This window comes from Amblyomma maculatum, chromosome 2 (assembly GCF_055883805.1).
Source record: "Amblyomma maculatum isolate TAMU_Amacu chromosome 2, ASM5588380v1, whole genome shotgun sequence".
NCBI lineage: Eukaryota > Metazoa > Arthropoda > Arachnida > Ixodida > Ixodidae > Amblyomma > Amblyomma maculatum.
The window spans coordinates 221,883,297-221,907,942 of record NC_139345.1 but is presented as its reverse complement, the minus strand read 5'-3'; the positions used below and the strand labels follow the sequence as shown (position 1 = coordinate 221,907,942).

General features: G+C 43.2%; 2 protein-coding genes across 4 annotated transcripts in view; both read right to left on the bottom strand.

Moving 5' to 3' along the window:
• The window catches only part of LOC146201335 (uncharacterized), a 155,600-nt gene extending 147,212 nt beyond the window's left edge, over window positions 1-8,388 (bottom strand). Inside the window, exon 1 of the mRNA XM_084595775.1 lies at window positions 7,915-8,388. Coding sequence (XP_084451901.1) covers window positions 7,915-7,981 — 67 coding nt within the window. The 5' untranslated portion in view covers window positions 7,982-8,388. The remainder of the gene's footprint in view (window positions 1-7,914) is intronic.
• A 2,752-nt stretch (window positions 8,389-11,140) lies between these two features.
• Window positions 11,141-24,322, bottom strand: LOC146201334 (uncharacterized). 3 transcript variants are annotated; one of them, XM_084595774.1, is made up of 8 exons: window positions 24,197-24,322; window positions 21,581-21,718; window positions 18,669-18,908; window positions 17,727-17,977; window positions 16,613-16,682; window positions 15,223-15,388; window positions 13,913-14,024; window positions 11,141-11,269 (listed from the first exon to the last, which is right to left on the bottom strand). In XM_084595774.1, the coding sequence occupies exons 3-7, from the start codon at window positions 18,862-18,864 to the stop codon at window positions 13,913-13,915; spliced, it is 795 nt and encodes a 264-aa protein (XP_084451900.1). In that variant the 5' UTR covers window positions 18,865-18,908; window positions 21,581-21,718; window positions 24,197-24,322; the 3' UTR covers window positions 11,141-11,269. The 3 variants fall into 3 exon arrangements, with proteins under 3 accessions (XP_084451900.1, XP_084451898.1, XP_084451899.1); XM_084595772.1 differs by lacking the exons at window positions 17,727-17,977; window positions 18,669-18,908; window positions 21,581-21,718; window positions 24,197-24,322 and adding an exon at window positions 17,004-17,720; XM_084595773.1 differs by lacking the exons at window positions 17,727-17,977; window positions 18,669-18,908; window positions 21,581-21,718; window positions 24,197-24,322 and adding an exon at window positions 17,004-17,720 and having other exon boundaries at window positions 13,913-13,991.
• Window positions 24,323-24,646: the final 324 nt, after the last annotated feature.

The window sequence follows — 24,646 nt, the reverse complement described above, 5'->3', positions numbered from 1 at the left end:
CAGCCGCCCACCATGGAGCCCAACAAGGGGGCAGGACAGGAACTTGCAACCAAGTCCAGTCCATGCCAGCTGTACACCCCAGCTATAACCAAATATGGCGGTACTCAGGGTGGTACGCCACACAAGGTTAACCCTAGCCGCCTGGAAAAAGAAAAACCAAGAAGAGAGGAGAGGACAGGACAGTTGTAGGAAAAGAGATAGGAAAGTGAAAGATGGAGGGGAGGACAGGAAAAGACGACTGCCGATTTCCCCCGGGTGGGTCAGCCCGGAGGTGCCGTCTACGTGAAGCTGGGGCCAAAGTGGTGTGTTGCCTCCGCCGAGGGGCCTTAAAGGTCCGAACTCTCGGCATCGGCTCAACCACCAGGATCCCCTTTTCCCCGGACACGGCGATGCCACGCACGGCTAAGCGTGGGTGCTGGGGTCCGTGGTGTCGCACGGTACACCAAACATCTGCTTTAGCAGATGCCCCCTGCGGGATCATTAACATATCAATAAACTCGGGAGTTATAAAAATTCAGTTCAGTTGAGTCGTTCAGTCGTGTCCGACTCTTCGTGACCCTATGGACCATATCACGCCACGCTTTCCGTCTCTCACTATCTTCCTAACATCACATAACTTCATCTGCAGTGCCTACAGAAACGCAGCCAGTGACAGCTCTACGCATTCAAGCTGAACTAGCCGTGGAAAAAAGCGCGCCTCAACTTTCTTTATACGTTGCGTGAAAATAAGTTCAACCTAGACTAATTTGTATATCCGGCCACAAAGAAGGTTATCAGACAGTACTAACCACCCATTTGCCACCATGTCGTACACACCTGCAGTTGAGCTGTTAAGGCGAAAGCCTGATCGATGTCGACAGAAGGTGGTCAACAGAAAGTTGTCAGCAGAAGGTTTGCAGCCGAGGTGTCACGCTTTCGAGAGCGAGAGTTGAAAATAAATTGATCTTGTCTCCACCGGGAATCGAACCTTCATCTATTGGATCCCCAGCCCTGCGCTTTACCAACTGCGCCACGCCCCCTATTTTTTTTTTCGTTATTACATGGAAAAACTTCCGTAAAAAAATAAAAACTTCGCTTACTCAAACCTGTTCCTGTCTCAAGTGACTGATCGTAAAATGCTCGTCATAATTCTCCTTATCTATCGTGAGGATGATAGCGGGATTCCGCGAGTGACAAGTACTGGGCCTTTCCCTTCCTGTAAACGAATTATATAGAACCCCGGTGTACTTTGATCCATTCAATGGAATGCTGGTTGTGTTTGACAAGGGGCGTGTGATGTACCGTCACTACAGGTCATGACGTCAACAGGCTATTCATATTCGAAGCTGACCCCGCCGGGTATCCAATCCAGGCGTCTGTGCTGCGCCTTTCGTTTGCCGCTTCCTCGAACGCCACGCCACACACCACGCAGCGAACAGAAGCAGACCCAGATGTCTAGGAAGCGTTAGTACAGCAGGCATCAGCGGCGTTTGGAATTGATGTACAGGATAAAAAGGCGCAGTATCTGTCACAATTCTACGCGAACACATGTACCATGCTGTAAAGGAAGGGAGGAAGGTGGGAGTGAAAGAAGAGAGGGAGATAGAGGTACTGCAGGGGAAGGCTACGATCCACCGCGCTCTAAAGGCTTTCGCCTCATCGCACTTTAGTGGTCCAAAGTGCCATCTAGAACTTTTTTTGAGCACTAGTTCCATCTAAAAACCAATGTTGAATTTAATCATCGGGATCCGCACGTTTTTCATTACACCAACTCAGATGAGGCTGTTGAGAAAGAACCTGAAATGTGTTTCTTGTCGTGCGCCTGCCTTTTTTGCGCACTTTTTCGTTCCCCACCTTCTGACGGCACATACGGGCTTACAGTATTGTAAATAAAAATTAAAGATATTAGCCTAGGTTTTAAATTCCTTTACTGGCAATGGATTTCAAATATTTAACGTCAAAAATATACATTTCTTTAGCTCGTAAAGTTCGCTTCCCGCATTGCATTCTTAAAAATGGGTTTGCTCGCTTTTCTACTGCTGCAAATTTGGATGTAGTTTGTTTACTACATGCCAAAGTAGCGTTTAACGTGTTTTTGGTGACAAAACTAGGCCCGCGAAGCCATTTTAAAAATGTGCTTTGTGGAACCCAAATTTAGGAGCTAAATGCATTTGTATTATGTTAAATATATCGAAATGCACTGCAGATAAAAATCTGGAAAGTTAAATAATACAGCCCGTATATTTCTTCACCAAAAGGCGAATCACCATTAGCGCCCATGCATTGTGCCGAAAGTGCTTTTGCACACAGCAAAGCTTGAATAGTAGAAACAGAAGAGGTGCTGCAGAGGACGCAGAAAAGAAAGCAACAGAACTAAAATCCGAAAATTTTACTTTTTATGAGCACGAAAACGGCGAGAAAACTACTTGTCATTAGATTTTCTCTCACAAACGCGAGTTCCTAGGAATACATAAGCAATGCTGACACATATTTCCGGCTTTGTCAATCAATTCATCTTACTTACTAATACGAAAGCAATGTAGGCAAGGTCGTGTATACAAAATATATGCACAGTCTTGCGTAGTTCTCGTAAGAGTTAGGATCAAGCGAGTGGTTAAAATCGAAAGACGAAAGTGTGAGGATGTTAAACCAAAAAATTGTCTATAGGGTGATTAGTTCAATAATTAGATCAAAAGTGTAAATGTAAAGTCAAGCAGAAGTCGAAATAGCCGTACAACTAATGTCGACGCCCATGGGAAAGTGGCATCATGCCAACCAGAAGTGGATGTGTTTGATTTAATTAGCCAAATACATATGTGATAGTTATCAGGAGTGTGTAATGAGTGCCACTTAATAAAATAAAAATATACAAGTATAAAACCAAGCAAATATAAGTATATAATAGCTAACAAATGCGAAAATGATTACGCGTATTTAGTAACGTTACACTGATGAGGTTGCTATGGGGACCGCCGCTGGTGACGTCATGGCTGCGATTTGCACTCGTGACGTCATCGACGCCAGGCGGCGCCTCTCTCTACTTTAAGGTAACTTTAAGGAGGAGGTCGTTGGCTGCCACCATGACATCACGTCGCATCCTGGCAACTCGTGACGTCATGACGCCCTGTGGCGCCCTTCTCCTACATCAGTCGCTCTCTCGTCAGCGGCGCTGGATAACGCGGTGTTTAATCGGCCCTTTTGCGTTTTCCTGTGCTGCCACCTCGTGCACAACGCCGCAACCAAACTGGCGGGATACTGCGCCGCACGGACACGCTCCTCGGCACGATGAGCTCCGCTGCGGAGCACGTTTTCTTGACGCACATAATTTTGGTTCTGACGACGATGGCGTGTCCTGGGCAGCACCTGATACCTGGCGGGTATCTAGGGCTAAGTGATGGCTGAGTGTCATGCCCGAGGAATGCACTGAAGCCTACTGACGAACAAATTCAGCGGTAACTCTAGTCGTCCGGCATGCGATGCGATCGTCAGTTGAGTAAGGGCCACCGCTTCAAAGATGAAGGCTACCTACGAAACGTAATATATCGAAACATTTGTATAAATGGGATATAAGGCAAGAAAAAAAAACAAAGACCAATGCAACCAGAACCAGGAGTTAGTTTCATGCTATTATTCCGGCCTTTTCTGCACTGAAATTTGAAGTAACCAGAACATCTGCATTAGAGAAGTGTGCTTAGCTACTATTTTTTTTTTCGGGCTTCAGTCGGGCCCACCCACATTGAGGGCTGGGCAAGTAGTTAAGAATTTCTTTGGGCTCCGCCCAGGCTAATAGTTACGGCCCATGCAGTGCTCTAATCAGCAGTGTAAATGAAAGAAACTGTGCAGTGGGTAATATTTGTGTACTTCTATCCCTTTTCATATGTACTTCATCCCACTTTTGCAAAGTTTCTACATTACTGCAGAATCCACAATTAAATAAAAATACCAAGTTGAAGTGACTGAACCATGCCATGCTTCTGTACATTATGCTAATGTCTTAAAAAATGACTTGATAACTCTGAGATGCACTGCTATGACTGCTTCTTGATTGCTGAAGCAGCGGCAACATATTGCCTCGAAACCTTCAAAACTGTATTTGTTGTTTTTTAACAGCCGCCTGCATGCGGCCTTATCGCTGTGATTCTAGCACGCGTATCAATTCTGTATCCAGTGTTTGTTCATGCTCGTTGTCGCGATACGACGCGTTATCATTATCTATGTCGCGAAAGATGCGCAGAGATCTGTCTCGAAGATTCCGATCACTTGCGTATGTTTCTACAATGTTCCACGTTGCGCTAGCAGCAGTTTGCGACGTTGTCTAGATTGTTCTGAGGAGCCTTTAAATTGAGCGTTGACTAGTGTGACGGGCATTTTTTGTTCGACGATCGAAGAGCCCGTTTGTTGCTATCGCAGCAACCGAGTTGCTTAGTTCTTCTGCGGGCGCAAGTCAGCTCAATAAAGTTTCTTCAGTGCAATCACCGACTCTTCATTTGTGTAATCGACCCTGGTCACCACCACGTGACGTCTGGTGGAGGTGCTGACAATATGTGAGAAAAAGTTTAGCAACTATGCTGCAACCACATATCTAACAGTTTCTGAAACAGCCTTCTCGCTCTTCTGAGTCAGCATGTGACACTTAATGTCCATCAAATAATGCAGCAACATCTGTAATCCATCAAGTTTCAATGCATTACAAGCAAATGGTAATGAAACTGAATGTGGATAGTCCAATGCTACATGGAATTTTAATGAACACTCTCAAAGGCAACGAACTTGGTGGTGCTAGGGAACAGCCATCAAGATCTCTAAGGGTGTGACTTTGAGAACGGTCTTGCAGTCACTCAAGTTCGTAAAAAAAAAACAATATTCGACACCTAGAAACAAGCTTCAAATAATGGCATGTTGATGATAGAAAAGTTTCTTCCATGTTTTGTTTTAAGTCAAATGTTTACTAGATTCTATAGCTTTTAGACGTGTGCACGTTTGTCCCCACAAGCATTGTTCTGGCAGGTGGTAGCTGGTCGCTGACTCCTCTGGTTGCTTTTGTTTTGCTGTCCGACTTGTCGCACGTTGAAAACGGCTTATTGCATTCGCCCGCTTCGCCTCGTTGCTTGAAAAGTTGAATATCGTCGGGATGAAATCAGGGTGCCGCGGTGATATGGAGGGCCTTCCTGCTCATTAAAAAAAGTTTCATTACAGCTTCCACAAATATTTAACCTCAGTACCTAGCTCGTACCTGTTACAAAATGGTTCCCGCACAGTCTTGATGCGCTCGACGGCTCCCAAGGGCGCCCTTGATCGCCCTGCCGACGAACAGCTTTTATTCAAGCTTCGCGGTGAAGACGGTCTCGTGAAGCGCTTGAAAACTGAAGAAAGGCGAGGCCGCTTCCCTTTAAACATTGTGTATCGCAATCAAACGCTACTGAAGTAGTCGGAATCGTCAGGAGCGTCGCACTATCCAACAACGACCACCGAAACAACCGCAGAAATGCAGGCGCCGCGGGCAGCCGCCGGATTGTTTACCTTACCGCCGGAGCCGATCGCGGCGGCCACGAATCCACCAGTCCGCTTCGCGACTACGCCGCTAGGGGTTGGGCGCATGCGCAGTCGCGTCCCGCAAAAGGCCGCTGGGTTGAAGTGTGGAATGTAACGGTGCGGAAAACGTAACCCATAACGCTGGAGAGATAAAGAGAGAAAAAAAAGCAGGCAAAGAGCGGCAACGAGTGTCGAGGAGGCGTCACTGCTTTCGCATTCCTCCGATGCAGATTTTATTGCGAAAGCAATACTACGACAGCCAAAGCGAGACCTCGGGTGGCCGCAGTTACGCCGTGAAGAGGCGTAGCTACGGTCTCCACAAAGAAATGTCAGCCTGCCATGGCATTTGAATTCACGTTACCCCTATGCCACGGGCAGGAGCTGCCAACTCGGGTCGCTCCTTTCATATGGGAGGGTGATATCAGAATCAGCCTGCCATTTGAATTCCTTAACCCTAATGCACGTCCATACGGCTTGGTTGAAGCGTTACTTAAATGTGGGTTGGTGGATTACGCTCTCGCATCATGCCCTTAACGGTGTCCTTACACTGATAGGGGAATAATGTAGCATGCAACAGGAGCTTCCGCCGTTGCTTTCGCAATTTGACTAGGGTTAAAATGTGCTAAACCACAACTAATTTATTTGTAGCGAATCTGCGATTTCGCTGTGGCGGTACTGTGAGGAGGCACAGAAAGACCTTAAGCCGTTGCCTAGTAACCGGTGTAGCTGGCGGACGCCACGCCGCAGCAGCCATTTGGCATCACACCGCTTTCCTCATCGTTGCGCTCGGCTTCGCCACCTATGTGGAAGGATTGAAAAGGTGAGCTTGCGTGCGCCGCAACCACAGTTGAGGGGGCAGTACGGACGGCGAGCTAAGCCACAGCCAATTTTTTCTCTTGACTTGTTAAACTATTTTTCTCCTGCTCGAGGAAAGCCCTGGCATTCCGTGACTCACGTGCAGGAACGTGGTCGGTGAGCGATCGTCCTCGGTCATTCCTAATGTTGCGAGCACATTCCAGTACACGTCTGTTCAAACACCTTCAAGTTTGGTCAATATGCTGACTCCCGCATGGCTGTGGGATCTGGCCTATGGCAACTTCGTCCCATGCTACGTACGGCTTATTATCTTTAACAGGACATCTACGCACTTCGTTGCTATGGTCTCCTTGGACGTAAGTAACAACGAAATTATACGTAGTGTGGCCTTAAATCCAATCCCTTTGTCAGGCGGAATAAGCATATTTACGAAACTATTCTTGGCGACATCGTGCTGGCTTTTGTGAGGTAATGAATTGCAAGGCCTTCGAGTAATGTGTTGTAATAGGATGATCACCAATGGCAACAAAATTGTTTCACACGGAAGCCAAGCGTTATAACAGTGACCACAAACATTACGGGTGCGGATGAGTTTAGGAAGTTTGCAGGCTCAAGTGGATGCAGCTCGCACAGGAGATGATTCGTTTTGGCTAGCGTGTAGCAATGTGTTGAAAACGCCGCAAATATTCTCCCACATCGTGCATTTAATATTCTATTTTCATTTTCTTTTTTAAACAAGTGTTATCTTGATTGTGCTCTTCTGTGCGCGCGCTCACAGACTGGTAGTGGCAACAGCTCCTGTATATTCGACGTCAAGTTTTTCCCCAAAAAAAGTTACATGTTAGCGGCTGTCCCGTCTACATCTATGTCCGTCCTCGTGTATATTATCTGCGCTATGTTTTCAAGAGCTAGAAAATGTCCGGGTTAGTTGGCGGAATATGGTATTTGTCTTGCAGTGGGTATAGTCGGCCTGATCAAGGTGGTGAATAGGAAGGCGCTAAAATATAATAACTACAGAAATAATCAGGGCTACAAATGTTGACTGACTAGTACACACTTTGTCAGAGTACCTTCCGCATTCCTCTGCAATAAAAGGTTAGGCGTTTCGAAAAGACTAATCGGCATCGCAAGAGGGCGTCGATTTATGGCCAACGAACATAATGCTCGTGAAATAGAAATTTTTGGAAGATTGCGTTCAAGTTGTTCCACGCGTGTCCTGGTCTTCTATGATAGCTTTTATCGATTATGCATCAGCAAGACCAACAAACCATGCTGTCGTACTAACTCCAGCAAAAAACCTTTTGCAGCGGAGCCCCTCCAGCATCGCGTGCGTAGCACGCAGAATTTGATAATGATCAGCCACAGATGCGGACCCAGAAAAGCCATTGCGATCCCTGGCCATTGTTTGAGAAGCTTGCCCCCGCCGGGAATCCGCGGTGATTAGAACTACATCAGGCAGCCCTGTAGGCCATCTGTTATTACGCAGCGCTTACAAGGTGCTCCTTGCATGCGCTTTGCAAGCCCGTATAACTGGGCCTACAGTCACTCGCGTGCTTTGTCAGGCCATGGATGGAGAAATGGTCTTACCTCGGTCTGCTCGGCTTCCCAAGACGGGCAGCAGGAAGAGGGAGCCGAAGAAGATGCGTGCCTTCATCTCTGGTCGCCGCACACTTTTCCAAGAACTGTCCGGAAGGTTGAGTGTCCGTCTTTCGTCGGCCCTTGTGTCGATAATCAGTTGGCAGTCAAGCAAGGAGAGAGGGAGCCGATAAGCAGACTTGGAAAGGGTGTGAGCCAAACGAAGACAAGGTCGCCGATTTCATTTTGGTCCAAGCGAGAAGCAGTGTGACCGTGGAGTGGTTTCTGCACTGTACAGGCGTCGGTTTAGAAACCCCGGGAAGACGGCGCGCAACGCGCTTTTCACCGCGCCTGCCAGAAGTGAGGAAAGGTCCGGAACACGTCGCCGGAGAGCAACCAGCTAGCTAACCACGTTTCGCCTCTCTTGCGCATTACGTGTCGTCAGGTCTTGCGTCGCGATTCGTGTTTCCACCTTTCCGCTACCCGAAACCAGGCCCTGCTTGGTTAGGCGGAGAGACGGCGTTGTTGGGAAACCGGACGTATCCGCGTGCATGCTTCCGAGCCGAAAAAGAGCCTCGAGCGGTGCACTGAGTTCGCAAAGACGTCATTGCTCGCGTTGTGACATAATTTACATCCCTCCACGGCGAGGCCTCCAGAATGAAGACATGTGAACCATTTGTCCTGTTTTTACAGGCCATCATGCCTCAACTTTGGATCACGCTAAAAGTACGTGTCTTGTTGCCGACAGCTACGACGTTCATCATTCGCGGCTGCCTGAGTGGAAAGCCACCCAGTGGAACGGACTGGCGCATGCACATTCTGGAACAACTGCGTCAATGTTAACAGCACCGGCTATTTAAGCTCAGTTTTCACCAAGCCTTCACGTTGGCATGGTGAGACCACCATAATGAAGCCTCACGAAACTTCGGATACTTAAAACGTAATCTTCATGATGCGCCATCTGACACTCGAAAACTAGCTTACCAGACGTTTGTCCGCCCACAGCTTAAATTTGATTCGCCCATTTGGTCACCTCACCAAAAGCATCTAACACACAGTCTTGAATTTATACAGAACCGTGCTGCACGCTTCATCGCTCGTGATTATAACCGTCATTCTAGCGTCACTAATATCAAGTTATCGTTATCACTTGCGTCTTTAGAATCACGTCGTACAGTAGCACTTCTTTGCTTATTTCATAAAATGGTTTTCAGTCCTCACAGCCACGCATTACCTTTATCACGGCCATCTCGTACATCCCATCGTCGCCACAATCATAGCAGCTTTGCGCGTATTTTTGGTCGTACTGAAACGTTTAACATGTCTTCCCTTCCGCGTACCATAAACATTGGAACAGCCTTCCTGACGATGTTACTAACAGAAGAAATTCTGCCACGTTTCGAGATATGATAACCACGATCCTCACCTAATGTCATGCTTTTATGTGTCCTTACGGAAATTCACTTTTACTACTGGTCTAATATGAACAATTTTTTCAAAAAAAAAGAACAAAGCGCTAACGACACGTTCACATGAAAGAAGACACGGACAAGCGCTTGTCCGTGTCTTCTTTCATGTGAACGTGTCTTTAGCGCTTTGTTCTTTTTTTTTTTTTGAAAAATGCTGCACCAACTAGCCCAACAAAAAGTCCTTCTTAATATGAACAAAATTATGCTCTTTTAAACACAGTGCCGAATTGTGTTCCTTTCCCTATTGCCACATTTTGAACGTTGTATAGTTATAATAACCAATGCATAACTTGTGTTTTTATCTTAAAGGGAGGGACAAAAAGTGGGCAAAAATTTTAAGTGTATTCTACTCAGTACTTCTTGCTAGCTATTGTATAACGCTTCTCTCAAATCGTTGTTTTTGCTGTGTTTATAACTTCACGTATGTACTGCCCCACTCACACAATGCTCCCATGTTGAAGGGGCCTGTGAGTAACTTGAATAAATAAATAAATCTGAACCTTTTGTCCTGTTTTTACAGGCCTTCCTGCGTCATGCCTCAACTTTGGATCATGCTAAAAGTACGTGTTTTGTTGCCGACAGCCACGGCGTTCATCTTTCGCGGCTGCCTGAGTGGGAAGCCACCCAGTGGAACGGACTGGCGCATGCGCATCCTGGGACAACTGCGTCAATGCTAACGGACAGCACCGGCTATTTAAGCTCAGTTTTCACCAAGCCTTCACGTGGGCCCGGCGAGGCTGCCAGAATGAAGCCATCTGAATCTTTTGTCCTGCTTTTAAAGGTTAGTAGATAAATGTTTTATAAGTGGTAATAGGATCATTATTGTTCTGCCGCGTCCCACAGTCTGTGTTGATGCTGTACTGGAGTGCATTTCATTACTGTTGATGACTGTAAAAAATCCACCGTTGTTTTTACGGTGAAAGTACTGGCAGCTGATGCTGCCAAACTTTTACCGTAAAAAAAATTGTGGCCCGTATTTCAAGTATACAGCAATTATGCAGTTTATATATTGTTAACCTGTAGAAAAAATTATGGCCCGTATTTCAAGTATACGGTACTAACGCTGTATATATAATGTTTACCTGTAGAAAGAATTGTGGCCCGTATTTTAGGTATATGGTACTTACGCTGTTTATATAATGTTTACCCGTAGAAACGATTGTGGCCCGTATTTTATGTATACGGTACTTACACTATTTATATAATGTTTACATGTAGAAAACATGATGGCCCGTATTTCAGGTATACAGTAGTTATGTTTTTATAATGCTTACCTGTAGAAAAAATTGTGAACCGTATTTCACGTATACGGTATTTATGTTGTTTAGATAATGTTTAGCCGTAGAGAAAATTGTGGCTCGTTTTTCACTCCTACAGTCCTTTTTTGGTAAATTGAAGCAGGGCTTGTAAAATCTGCACTGGGCCGAACGTGAAATACACAGTGGTGTATAAAATCTATCTAGCAACATTTTCTCTTCTTGCCTCTTTACATTGTAAAATATGGATGTCTGGAATTCAGACACACAAACCTAAACACTACATGCATATTAATAAGGCACTACTTGTACATTCGTTCACAAAGAACACGAGATAAAATGAAGAAATACATGTGTTTCTTAGTTCGCGCAGTATTCTTTAGGCGAGCCTGTACCTTATAAGAAATGAGCCAACTTGGCTAAAATCAAGGTACTGATGCACTGATTAGGCCACCGCATAAAATGTGCAGTGTCAGTATGCTATACAGGAAGGCAGGCAAATCAGTAAGAGTGGCCAATGCTGAAAACTGTTTATTTAGGTTTTCCACCAACCTGAATTTGGGTACACAAAGCTATGGTAACTGCTTTCGAAAGACTTCGAATTCTCTTGTGCATGCATACCTTCCATGGATCTTCAAAGATCTGAAAAAAGAAAAAAAAAACAGTGTAAGACATTACAATACTTCTGTGCTTCATGCAGATGCCACATATCACTACTTATGGCATGACTTCCTCGCAATTGAGCTTCAAGTTTCAGCGGTATACAGATCATTTGGATATAATTGGCAATGCGAGCACATTCAGTGTATAGTGGGAGCGGCGACTGTGAGCATAAATATAAATTTGTAAACAAGTTTCAACTTGCTTAAAGGGACAGAACGCTGACCAAAATATGTAATGCGATTATTACCTCGTATGGTGTAGATCGAGCACTGCGATATACAAGAAACGAGGGTTGATAATTTAAATATGGCACTGAAAGTCCCATGAAAACGACTCGTGTCGCCTCTTGTGGCGAAACGCTGTAATCGTCACTGTAGTAACCCATGTAACATCTTGGTAAAATGCCACTGGTTTTCATAAGTGCAGTGTCCCATTTTCATCACCTCTCCTTCTATCTTCAATTTATAATATGCTCCTTTACAAGACATCATACTTGTATTTCTACTATATTCACTCAACTGCATATCAAGGTCATTGTTAACTATATTTCTTTTTCGTAGTTTCCTCCTCTATTTCTGCCTCTTAAGTTTGCAACAATTATTTTCCTTTCATATGATTCACTGCACTAAAATCTATTTATCTCAACCCTTTTCATTGGCCTCTAATTTCTTAACCATTACAAGCTTTCATCCTGACAGGTGCTCTCAGGCTCTTGCTTGATGAGACATTGGAAACCTGCTCTCCACCCTATCTTTAGCTCCTTGGTTATTTCACTTTTTATGGGCTGGATTGCTTGATGTCCATTGCATGGCAAATATTTTTATTCATGACTTCTAATGCTTCCTCCCCTGTATGCCCCTCACTTTTTTCTCAATAAATTTTTGTGCATAATATATGAAATTCACAACGAATACAGCCACATATCTGCTGTATCCATAGCATTTTTCAATGCAACCACAGTCAATGGTTATTGCTTCGCATCACTGAAGAACAAATACATGCGTGCCATTATTGTATCAGCAGCTATATTTACTTATATAGCAGCCATGCCCGCAAGGTGCAAATAACAGTCTCAGTTATTCTGAAAGCTAGATCAATAAAGCACAGAAATAAAATCATGTGGTGAAATGCCAAAAATAGGAGGATAGGGCAATATAATCCAGCCAAATTGGGTAAGAGTTTATTTTTAGGCCACTATGAGGGCAGACAGTCATCCGTGCTGATACTCTGAATGAAAACTGGTATAAAAACTGGTCATCAGTTTCACAAAACCATACAGTCTTACTGAAAATGCATTTAAAGAGTTATACCTCTAGTAGACGCGCGGCTGTAATATTTGCGAGTTTCATAAATTTTGACTAATCAATGTCTGAGAAAAAAAAGAATGTGGGCCCTACTTTTTGAGTACAAAAATTGTTAGGCCCACCATTCTGCTTTACTTATTAGGCTTCTTCATCCTGTTTTGCAGGACCAAGATTTACTAAGATAATGGCTCTAATTGGAGATTACTAATGAATTACTCTAATTACTCTAATTGGAGATAGGCATAGTTTCATCACATACATCTATTTCTAATTTTTTTTTTTGAGATTCAGTAATTTAAGCCTGCTGTAAACATGCAACAAATAGTGAAGAGAGAGTATGGCTGACACGTCTTTATCTGATCGCAATTCCATCTCTCCCTATGGGGGACTGACGGGCAGTCACAACACCTCTTCAAGAGTTCAGTTGCCCCACAGCTTGACCCCGATTTACATCAGCTTGAAAATGACACAGCATGCCTTGAATTAAGGTCTATGCTGAGCTACTCTCGGAGCACTATGACAGCAACAAATGTCAATATCAGATGTCTGTAATGAGTACACGGATAGGTATGCCGGAGCTAACCAGAGCATGTGAAATAATGAATCTAAGAGAACGATCAATATCAAAAACAATGCAATGAATGTCTCCCTCATGATTTTAGCTACATAATAAGGCTTAATAACAATGGCCTAGAATAAATTATTAGCAAAACAAGCAATAGGTTAAATTACATTCGCCCTAATTGGTTCTATATATTGTGCTTAGTCAACATTTCAATCTCTTTGATCTGTAATATAGTTATGAATTGACTAGGTTGTTGAAGTAACTATTTACAAAGCATGTAAGAAACTTGCTCATCTTCAATTGTTTTTTACGAACTGAATTACAACTTTCCTTCTCACTTTTTGTTGCATTGTTGGCCTGAGCAATCTGGTTATTTGCAGCTTTGTAAAATCACGCAGACCTTCTGAATATTGTTAATACTGAATGCTGAAGAATTCTTAAAAAGCATACAGGGGTGTGCAGTTTCTCTCTTAGACAAAGAAAAAGGGCAGGAAATGTTCAGCAATATTGTTCCTGCTACTGAGAAGACACACGCATACACTTAATACACATAGGAAGAAGGGCAGTATGATCTTCTACCCTATTGTTCCCTGCTACTAAGACATAACCGGGCACTACTGTGAATATTGGGCTCCCCTTATGACGACTCGCACACACCTTTACAGTGCTAAAGCAATGTGAATGCCTGGTTATTGTTATTTGCATTTGGTGCTTTCAATTCACAAGACAACAAAGCCGGGAACTGCTACTTACCTACACATTCCATTCAGACTCCATAATTTTTTTAGTCAAACTGAGCACTTTTGGGTTGAGCTTCTTTCGTTTGGCCTTGCTGCCATGGTCGGGATTGATTGAAAAAAATGCCCTATGTTATATACAAAGAAAAACAGCAAACACAATCTTCTTAAGGCAAACTGCTTAGAGGCACTGAAGACAAAAGAAACTTCTTATCAGTAGAATAATGTGTCATGATCACAAGAAGCCAACTCATGAAAAACTGAGCTTTAATAAGCTACAGGGTAGTGAAAAACTAATATAGGGGCATAATAATTCTTCAAGATTAAGATTATGGCATAAGCATTACACACACATGGAGGATGTTTTTCACTGATTTTGTATATTCTATTTTTCACTTTTCATTTTTTTATTTTATGCACCGATACTTACAGTCAGCAAACTTTTCATTCGGCGCAGTCTGACATCTTTGAATGCATTTTTTATTCATTAAACATTTCATTAAATTTTGAATAAATTAAATACTCTAAATTTTCTATTTAGCATTATCAAGCGTTGGCTTCTCATTCTGAAGACTGACACCTTTGGACCCCCTTCTCCCAAGTTTTTCATTTCTTTAAATTAGAACTTGTCATTCATTGCCTGTTACAATCATCAATCAGTCATCAATCAAGCTAGAATCTCAAATTACTGTGATATATTTTTTCACAATCTCTAGTTATTTCCAACACACAGTGGCGAAAACTGCAACTACTGCTAGGATGCCTATGTCTTTTTGGTCGAATGAGCTGTATAAGCTATCGCTTATTAATATGCAGATGTCCAAGCCAACTTCACAGGAAAACTGTACTAGTACATTATGAGAGAGTTTAAGTGCAGATCTTAGAAGTGAGACTTTGTTCTGTTTCATAACTGTGGCCATGAGAGTCTACAGAATTAGGTTAAGAGTTTGAATGGAGGGGCAGGAAAACTTTGAAGTTCAATTCATTGCACACTAGCCGTATATTTTTCTTCAGTAAAAGTGCCATATTTGTTCATGTCTCAGAATGAATATTTACAGGCTGTAAATGCATGTATGCCGTCTTAGTGCTTCTTTGAAGTGTTAGAGGGCATTATTTTCAACAGAGAGCTGTAAGCAGATGTTTCCAAAAAAAGTTCCAAGGAAATCTAGTATATGTGTTGAGGCCATTGCAAGCACAGGATTGTTTTTTTTTTTTCAATTCCCCTGACAACCTAATTAAATATTAAATACCACTTACAACAATGTTAGCACATTTCTTCATGAAAAGGAAAAAACGAACCATTAAAAACCTAATTTAAGCACGTACCTTTGAAAGAATTCCAGAGTCGACTCTACTTTCTCAGCATAACAAATGTGGAACACAAAGTAAGTTGCAAACAGCATGCAGAATGCAGCTGTGAAATCTTCCGCCACACCAACCACATGCCTATCAATGAGGAGGAGGTACTCCTCTGGGTTCCATATGTCATCACCTAGGATCAATAACAGCACTAATGAAATGATATCGCAATAGTTAAAGCAGTTATATATTTTTTTTGCATGTATAGTACAATAGGGGGGGGGGGGGGGGTCCACAAAAATGAAGCTTATCTAATGAACGTCCACATATTGACTTAGCCTCTGTATGGCATGACGACGCAAGTGCAATAAAATGTTCCGAATGGCTGAAGTATTACCAGTTTGGATTTCAAAATTTTTCATGTTTCACATATACAGCCACCTAATGCTACAAAAACATCTTTTATACACTATTTTGAAATAAAAACCAAGCATCCAGGTCGGAAAAATTGTCCGATAAAAACTTCGCATATATGCACCAAGCAGTTAGCCATATACATACAAGCAGCTTGTTTGAAATACTGGCCCTGTGAGCTATAATGTTAAAAAATTCATGTAATTAAAATGCATGTAAATTAATGTTTCAGTGATGTTGCAGGTCATCGTTGTCATCAGCCTGACTAACCTCACTGCAGGTCGAAGGCCTCTCCTATGTTTCTCCAATTAACCTGGTCCTGTGCTAGCTGAATCTAACTGACCTTTGTGAACTTTTTCACCTCATCCGCCCACCTACCTTTTGCCGCCATTTCGATGCAAATCTTTCCTTCTCTTGGAATCCAATTTGTTGCCACACCCCTTTTCTATGCGCTTTCCTTGCTCGGAATCCAATTTGCTACCCTAAACGACCATCGGTCATCCTATCTATGCACTACATGCCTTGCCCATGCCCATTTCTTTTTAATTACCACTAGAATGTCATTAACTTGAAGTTATTTCTCTGGCCCACTCCGCATGCTTGCTATCTCAACATTACACCTACCATTCCTCATTCCACAGCCCTTTGCGTTGTCCTCAATTTAAGTAGAACCTTTTTTTGTCAGCCTCCATGTTTCAGTCCCATAGGCGAGTACAGGTAAGCTGCAACTGCTGTATACTTTCCTCTTGAGCGATACCTGTAAGTTGCTAGTCATAATTTGCAAACACTTGCCAAATGCGCTCCGTGCCAACCTTCTCCTAGTTATTTTCCTTTCATGTTCTGCATACGTGTTTACTACCTCTCCCAAGTAGACATATTTGCCTACCACTTCCAGTGTTTCGCTACCTATTGTGAACTGTTGCAGGCACCAAAGGTATGTTGCAGGTACCAAAATATATACCACAAAAGGGCAGATCTGATTCGATTTTGAAAAAATACATACCTGCTGCAATAATGCAAGGTGAAAGGGGCAAGTCTGGAAGTTTTTCAATGTCGGTCGAAGTTAAGTACACCTAAAAGAGAAGAAAACTTTTGAGTTTGCGCTTCACATATATACAAATACCACTGCATCGAAAGCGTTTATCAAGGAAAGTTAGCTAGGATGCTTCATGGCTTCAAGAAACCATATTTCAGCAAGTAATTAGAAAGCTTACGCTGCAGCAATTAAGGATATAAGACACTATTTAAAAGACCTTTGGTTCCCTGTAGGTGAACTTGAATAAACAACCAAGAATTTTGCATAAAATGAAGCAAACATGCATTCGGACATGTCACAATTCCAATTCAAAGTGCACAGTTGTTTATAGCCTTTTGTCACCTTCTTAGACACATACCTCTCTTCTTTGCACAAGGTGACTGACATCTTCTGCAAACCAGCAGGTGATCAGCTGGATTAATCCCAGGAGCTCCACATTTTTGTTTTGGTCTTGAGCTTGAAGCACTTTCCATGCCTCCATTATGGCTTTTTTTCTATGCCGTTCTTTATCAAAAAAATTCATGATGGTGCACTTTTTTTCTCTTAAGGAACGCTCAAGTGTTTCTTTCACGTCTATGCCTAGAATAAACTTAAAATGGCTTTCAATACCACGCACTGTGAACAAGTACGGCCATGTGCTCTTCAGGTTTGATATTGTCATGCCTGATTTGATGTCCTCTTGCTGCAGACAGTGTGTGGATTTCATCTTTTCGGCTACCTCTTCTCCGTAGGATGGATTGTCTCTGAACATATTCTGCATAGTAAGCTGCTCCCTCCTCATAACCTCACTATCGTTTGGTGGGGCAGAGGATGAAGCAAATGCTTTGCTTATGAAGCTTGATCTCTTTGCAGGGTTACCCTGGTCACCTTTCCTGTTTTGGGAGTCTTCCCTTCTCACATTTTCAGCACGTGCGACAAGCTGGTTCAGTAAGGAATCATAGCCAGTACCAATGAGTGCACCATCAAAAATATCTTTAAAAGATGCTGGATGGGACATCACTACTGCCTTTGCAATGATAGCAAGCTGCTTGCGTAATGGAGATGGGCACACTTTACGAACGCTGTCGATAATTATACGAACCATTTTTCTGCGGTCTTTAGGCGCTGGCCGCTTTCCCTCTTTCACAGCACTGAGTAGTGTTTTTGGCATCGTGTCCCAAGGTACGCTAAATGCCTCTGCCCAGTTTGGGTTAATTAATGCTCGGATACCACTGCATTCTTGCTCCAATGGTTCCTCTTGGCGTTTTGATGGTCCTGCAACAGGTTCAACTTGCGCATCTTTTCCTTTTTCCACCTCCTGGCTTTTTTGTGTGGCTCCCAGACCCTGGGAATCTGTGCATGAATTTAAGCTTGCGTTTTGGTAATTTTCATTACAAAAAAAAGAGAAAAAAACGCTCAATAGACTGCTACTTAAAATACTACATCGTGCACTTATAAAACAGCTGTACATTAGCTCAGGAGTCACGAAGAGAGTACATAAACGAAAATTCTACACAATGTGTGCCATTCCGTGCGAACGAAAATTTTACGAGTACTATAGTGGATAACAAATAACAAAGAGCAGCAAACTGATGTTTAAGCCCTTTTTTTTTTTTATAAAGGACGATGGCTTGACAGCCTGTAACAAGAAAATGATAAAAACGAAAAAAAAAAAAACATTTACTGAAATATGTTGCAAAATATATTAAGGCAAAACACACTATGCCCCACGTGGTTTTCTTACCTCATCAGTTTCTTATTATTGCCCTATTTCTAAAAATAGGCTTGGTGCCACTCCTGTTTTAATTTTTTCTTCAACTTGCAGATTTATGAACTTCTGGCATAGTGTTCAATATACTTCAAAAACATCTGGCTTTCTGCATCAGAGAAGCTCCTGGGCTATTCGAGACAGTCCACGGCACTACAGAAATTATTTTGAGACCTGTGCTGCTTAACAAATTACTTTGCACATTTAGATGAGTCTTCAGTTGAAATTTCCATTCATGCTGTATCAAGAACTATTCTGTTAGACAAAAAAACTTACATTTGCTTGTGAAGTACGCAACCAGTTTCCGAGCTTGAATCGGCCTGAGGACACTTGTCAAATCCTGCTCATTGATGAGGCTCAAGTCATCACCACACTCCACACCGAGTTCCAAAAGTTTTTTCACGAGTGCTTGCAGTGTATCAGGAGGCAGGGTGGGTAGAGACTTCATTATTTCCATCTCAAGGCTCTCCATGCTTTTTGTGGATGTGATGCCTTGGCACGATGACAGTCTCACCGCTTAGTTCATAAACCGGTAAAGGGTAAAAATCAGCAATATTACAGACTTCCACGGCTATAAACAGGTTTCTATTACGCAGCCTGTACACATGCAGTCCTGGGCAAAAACATGCTTCGAAGAGCTTTACTACAAAAAATACTTTGATTTTGTGCTGAATGACAATAACAGTTATTTCACCAAAGCAGAGCTCATCCCTTATAAACAGTGCAACAAAATCATGAACATAGTACTCTGTACCCTTGCATACAACAGAATTGCTTGTCACACAGTTGGTGGGGTGAAAGTTGCTATTAAAGCACTCATGCAGCTCTGGAGCATAGTTCTGGGCACAAAACGGCACAGTCGAGGTAAAGAAGACATCTGACTTGAAAAATCCTTCAGAGTGCAAGAATGCCTGTAACAGCTGGTGCTTCTCTGCGACCGTTCTACAAACAGCCTTAAAATTCTTTGTTGATCACACACAGTTCTTAGAATAAGAATGCTTGCTTTCAAATCGGAGAGTCGACATATTTATTAATGGCCCAAAGTGCATCCTCAAGCTTGGGTAGTGAGTGATGAAATGGTGTTTTGGCTTTAAGGGCTCTGTAGAAAAAAGGCGAAGCCTGTCTGCCAAGTATTCTGCAGTTAAAATGGCCAAGTATGCTGCCTGCTCTCCAGAGACTACTGGTGCACACACAATGTCTACAATCGCTCTTAGATTGAGGTACAAGCCCCAGACAACGTCTGTACTTTCAGACTTGTGACCAATCATCAGAGGGAGAAGCCGAAGTAGCACCCAAGTTTTTACAGCCTCAGAGCTTAATCTTCTGCCCTGCACATTAACTTCAGGAGGTTTGCTAGAAGGATCTGATCCTTTGTAGTTAAAATTTATGATGCAATAATTCAAATGCTGATAAGTGAACCAGTGTAGTGTCTCAACAAAGAATTTAAGAAAAAGGGCTATATCATAACAGACCACACCTTCAAAGAGGTCATGACCAATGACCAATGCCTGGACTGCAGACATGAAAATATGCAAGCTTATTAAACACACTGCAGGATTTGACACCTTCAAATACTGTTCCTGCATTAACGGCTTGCGCAGCAGCGAAGTCATATTTGGAAGGTGCTCTTTTGTCAGCATGCATGTAGGGTTTTTCATGAAACTTTGAACGAGTTATAAGGCAGTACCGACAGAAGTGATGAGACGAGCTGAAGCTTTCTGTGAACCCACCAATGAAATGGGAACCTAGGTTATCTCCTAATATTGCTACAACAGTGCCCTTAACCAGCGTACTTTCAAAAGAAATTCCATCACTTTCTAGGAGCAAAAGGTCATTGATCAGTGGCTCAAAAACTTTCCTGTCCGGACAGCTACAGGTCAGACTCTGAGCACAGAAGTGCTAATTGAATGTGGTCACGGCTAGATCGATTGTGCTTTCTGAAATTTACAAGTGTAAAATAAACCCCAACCAACTATGCTTCTTCCGAGCAGAGCTAAGAGGATTAACAACCTCAAAGGAACCTTGGTACAACAGAAGCTGAAGCACTGGCTCATTTGATTGTAATGCACTGCTTCGAGAAGCTGGCGAATCAGTTATATCAGCCATTCAGTCTCCAATGGGTGGACACTCTGTGCTTGCAGGACATTCTGCAACCTCAGCATTGGCCAGAAGAGCAGCCAACGTCTCCAAAATGGGAACATATGCATGTGCCTGTCTCTTCTAAACCTGTCTCGACCAAACCTTACACATTTCGGTTCAACGTATGCATAGGCTTTCTTAAAGTAAGCCTTGCGTCTGTAGTCAGTGCTGAATAATACATTCAGCTCGCTAAAGGCATCATTGTTAATTCCGTTGTAATATCTTCACTAGATTTGTTTTTGAACAATGCCTACAACTTAGAAATAGTGTATTTCTTATTTAATTCATGAATTTGGCTTAACTTTTGGGCAATGCTTTGCACAGTGGTGACAGGAACAATGAGCTTTGACTCAAGCATGAGATAGAAAAGACCAAGAGAACTCTCAACGCAATTTTTCCACTCGTCATTTCTTTCTGTTGCCCTTGTCTGCAACTAGAGCTGCCTGGATCATCCACAGGATCATCTACTGTAACAAACTCTAAGCCAGAGGTAGAGTCAAGAGGAGAGGCACTCTAAGCCAGAGGTAGAGTCAAGAGGAGAGACAAGGTCAGAATTACTACAGTATATTTTCGAGTTAAATGGCTGGATAATGAAGATTTCACCTTAAACATGCTACTACAGTTGTTAACAGCGCATCTCACTGTAACTCCACAACTCATATGCCAACTTAAATGCTTCATAAGGTTATTTATTGAAGCAAAACTCTTAAGACAGCCCTCGACCTACATGTGAACACCAAATCGACAGCAGGAGGTAAAGAGCTCTCAACCGGGGCTCTTTCTTATGCTTCCTGAGGATGTGGCATCTAAGACTAGCGTAGGAAAGAAATTTATGACAGCAAAGAGAATTCACACAAGGAATTTTTTTAGAACACAAACTTTTGGCACCATAATGTAGAGCATAGTCCAGAGAGAGTCCCAGATTCAAATTCACATTTTCTGCATGCTAACATGACTGTATACTATCACTCTACAAATGTTCGTCCTGAAAGCTGCAAAAAATAATGGGACAGCATGCACAGCTGAAATATGGATTTCAAGTAACTCACTGATGATGCAGCAGACACAAAATTCAATGAATTCAATTATTGTTTTTTGCAGTTCAGGTTACTAGCCAACAAAATTTGATTCTGAAGAAGGCACCACTCATTGCAGCGTCTGAGGACTCCAGAAAACAAGCAAGCTCTCTGAAAAATAAATAACAATTGTTACTGCAACAAGAATGTGAAGGCCACTGGAAAATGTTCATCACAGTCTAGGTAACATATTAGCCTGAAGTGTACTGCCACACTTTACATGCAGCTCAAGCTACAGCCAGAATTACGCAGCAACACCTACAATATCTAGATATCGTGATAGCGCACAGAACAACAGATTGAGAGCACGTGTGGTGCCCAGAAGGGCAGGAATTATTAATGGGATTAAAGAGCGATGGGAAGAAAAGCGTATAACAAAAACAAAAATTCCCGATTAATTGGGCTCAGAATACAGAATACTGACACTCACGTTCACTTAATTTTTTTTTTTCGTGAGCACGAGCAAATAAGGATGCTTATGCAGTCTGCCCAACTACAGTGAAATGCAGAACGTTAAGAATTGTGGCACTCTTTTTATTTTTGCACCGCACTAGCCATGCTATTTTCGAAACTGAGAAAAAAACGAGATTGGACAGTAAATTATAACTGCAAATTATAACCTAGATTAGACAGTGAAGTGAGACGAATTTTACGCGATACCAGTAAGACCCCGCTCAATGGACACTTCCGAGACCGTACGCGCTACGCGCCTGCGCGGACAAGTGCATGCTCTCCCCCACTCCTTTATGGCGAAAGCCTTTAATGGCTCATACTGTCGTCGACAAAAGCTGTCTGCGCAAGCGGCGCACCAGATTGGTCGACAGAGAAGTGACGTCACCAGCCGCAAAATTCGAAGCGACCAACCAGAAGTATCATTTGTCTAGCGTTCCTGCCATCTGCCATCCCACACTTGAACGCGCGCCAAGGAACGCCGCGTGACAGGAGCAATAATGTACCGTCCAAACGCACACTTGTCGAAGCAATTTGGGTGATAGATACAGCGGCTTTCCTTTCCTGTAAACCAATTATGTAGCACTGCTACGAACGCCGATAAAAGGCAAACAATGAGAGGCAAATGTTAGGAGAGGAAGGGTAGGCTTTCTTCATTCTCTTAAGAGACATCTAAGAGACCCTCAATTTTTTTTCTTCGAGCTCCCCCTGCGTATTTTGTTTACGGCTCGAATACTTTTCAATTATCCCATGCAAAGTTTTTCGGTCGGGGCGAGAGGGTGAGCACTCCAGAACGATGGACAAGGAAGTGTATAAAACTTTCAGATGCGCAGCGGGTGGGGCCGCTGTACGCGCAGACGCGCCTGAGACGCGCTAGAGAGCCTACACGTTGTGCCGCGGGGCAATATGACGCGCGCGCGTGTGACTGAGAAGTGTTCATGAAGCCTCACCGAAACGTCGGCGGCCGTCCGCCAGCGTTGTCATCGAAAAATTACGAGCATGGCGCTGTTGGGCGGTATATATAGCATATACAGTAAATCTAGTATGTCTGGCAGCTGACATGGCCGAGCACTAACTGTACGCAGGGTTGCCGGAATGTAAACTCGGGCCTTTCCATTCATACGGGAGGGTGATATCAGAATCGGCCCTTGCATTCACTCTACCCCACGCAGGAACCTTAATAATTAAAGCGGGTAGCTTACGCTGTCGCGCCATACCCTTAAAGGCGGGACTATAATTGTCCTGATAATTTTTACAAATTGTTTCCGTATCTAAGCATTTAACAAATTAGGTAGTCTTCAGAGAAAATTAACAATTTGCTGCAGAAGACATTTCTGATAAGAGCTGGAAAATTGTTTCGGAAAATCAGTATTTAACGAGTTAGGTAATTATCAGATAAAAGTTCATAATTTGAAGAAAAACTTTCTGATGAGCTCAGGGAGACATCCAACCGTATGCAACATGCTTCGCTAAGCTACCAATCTTGATGAGTCTGTAATTGGTCTAAATCAAGTGGGACACCTCTAGACGTATCACATGCATATAAGGCATTCATGTGCCAACAGCCCAGGAGATCGATTCCGTCAGCGGTAGCCGCTTTTTGGTTGTGGAGAAAGCACAGCCATCAAAAAAAAAAAAAAAAAAAGCAGCAAACGTCTGCGACGCTAATAGATTTCACTAAAAAAGTCCATGTGCAGCGATGAAACGCTAACACAAACTAACAAAGAAGTTAGTCTTTGCATAATGAAGCAAAACAGACGTGCTAGTAAGAGCTCCCTAGATTTTAACAAACCAGCGCGTACGCTAAACTATAGCAAAAAGCGCTCGCACGTGAGAACACAAATTCAACTTACGCTCCAGCCTCACAACACGCTGTGAGTAACCTAACCAGAGTTGAACACAACGGAGCACTTAACGGTAATAAACAACTTTGTATAACTGGTACAGATTTAGTCTCACAAGCTCATCAAAGGTGACCAAGCTAGGATTTGCACAAACGTACTTGTAGGCTTAGGTAGTACACATCCATTTTGCTTTGGTACAACAAATTCAAATTCATCAACAGCACACTGTATCATTACAGCTGCCGCTGCGGGATTAAGTTTGAACAAAACAATGGGACGTAAATGTAATACATACCTGTATGAGATTCAAAAAAAGTGGAGTTCAAAGAGCCTTATCAGCCAAGGCGACAGCGGCCATAGAGATCGGTCGGGCTGCTTCTGCGCGCTTTGCGATGCTCTGCGCATGTCCTGCGCAGGCCAGATACCGAGATGGCAGAGAGAAATCACGTGCAGAGTTTCTGGCCCGGTGATAAGGAGAGGAGGCTATGAGGGAAGCGGAGAACGGCGCCGAGCGGCCGACGGCTGCGGCGAACGCATAGTGTTGCAGCGGTGCTGGTGGGCGGCGTAGGTTGTGACGCATTCCAACCGGCGATCTCGAGAAACAGTGAAACCTAAGAGCGTGTATTTTACTTGGCGATTGCAGGTGTTTGCACAGCCCGAGGTAGACCAGCAAACTCGCTCCCATGGAACAAAGCGTTGGTTTTCCTTTCTCGCATGTAGGGATGGCAGAGGAAAATCACAAGTT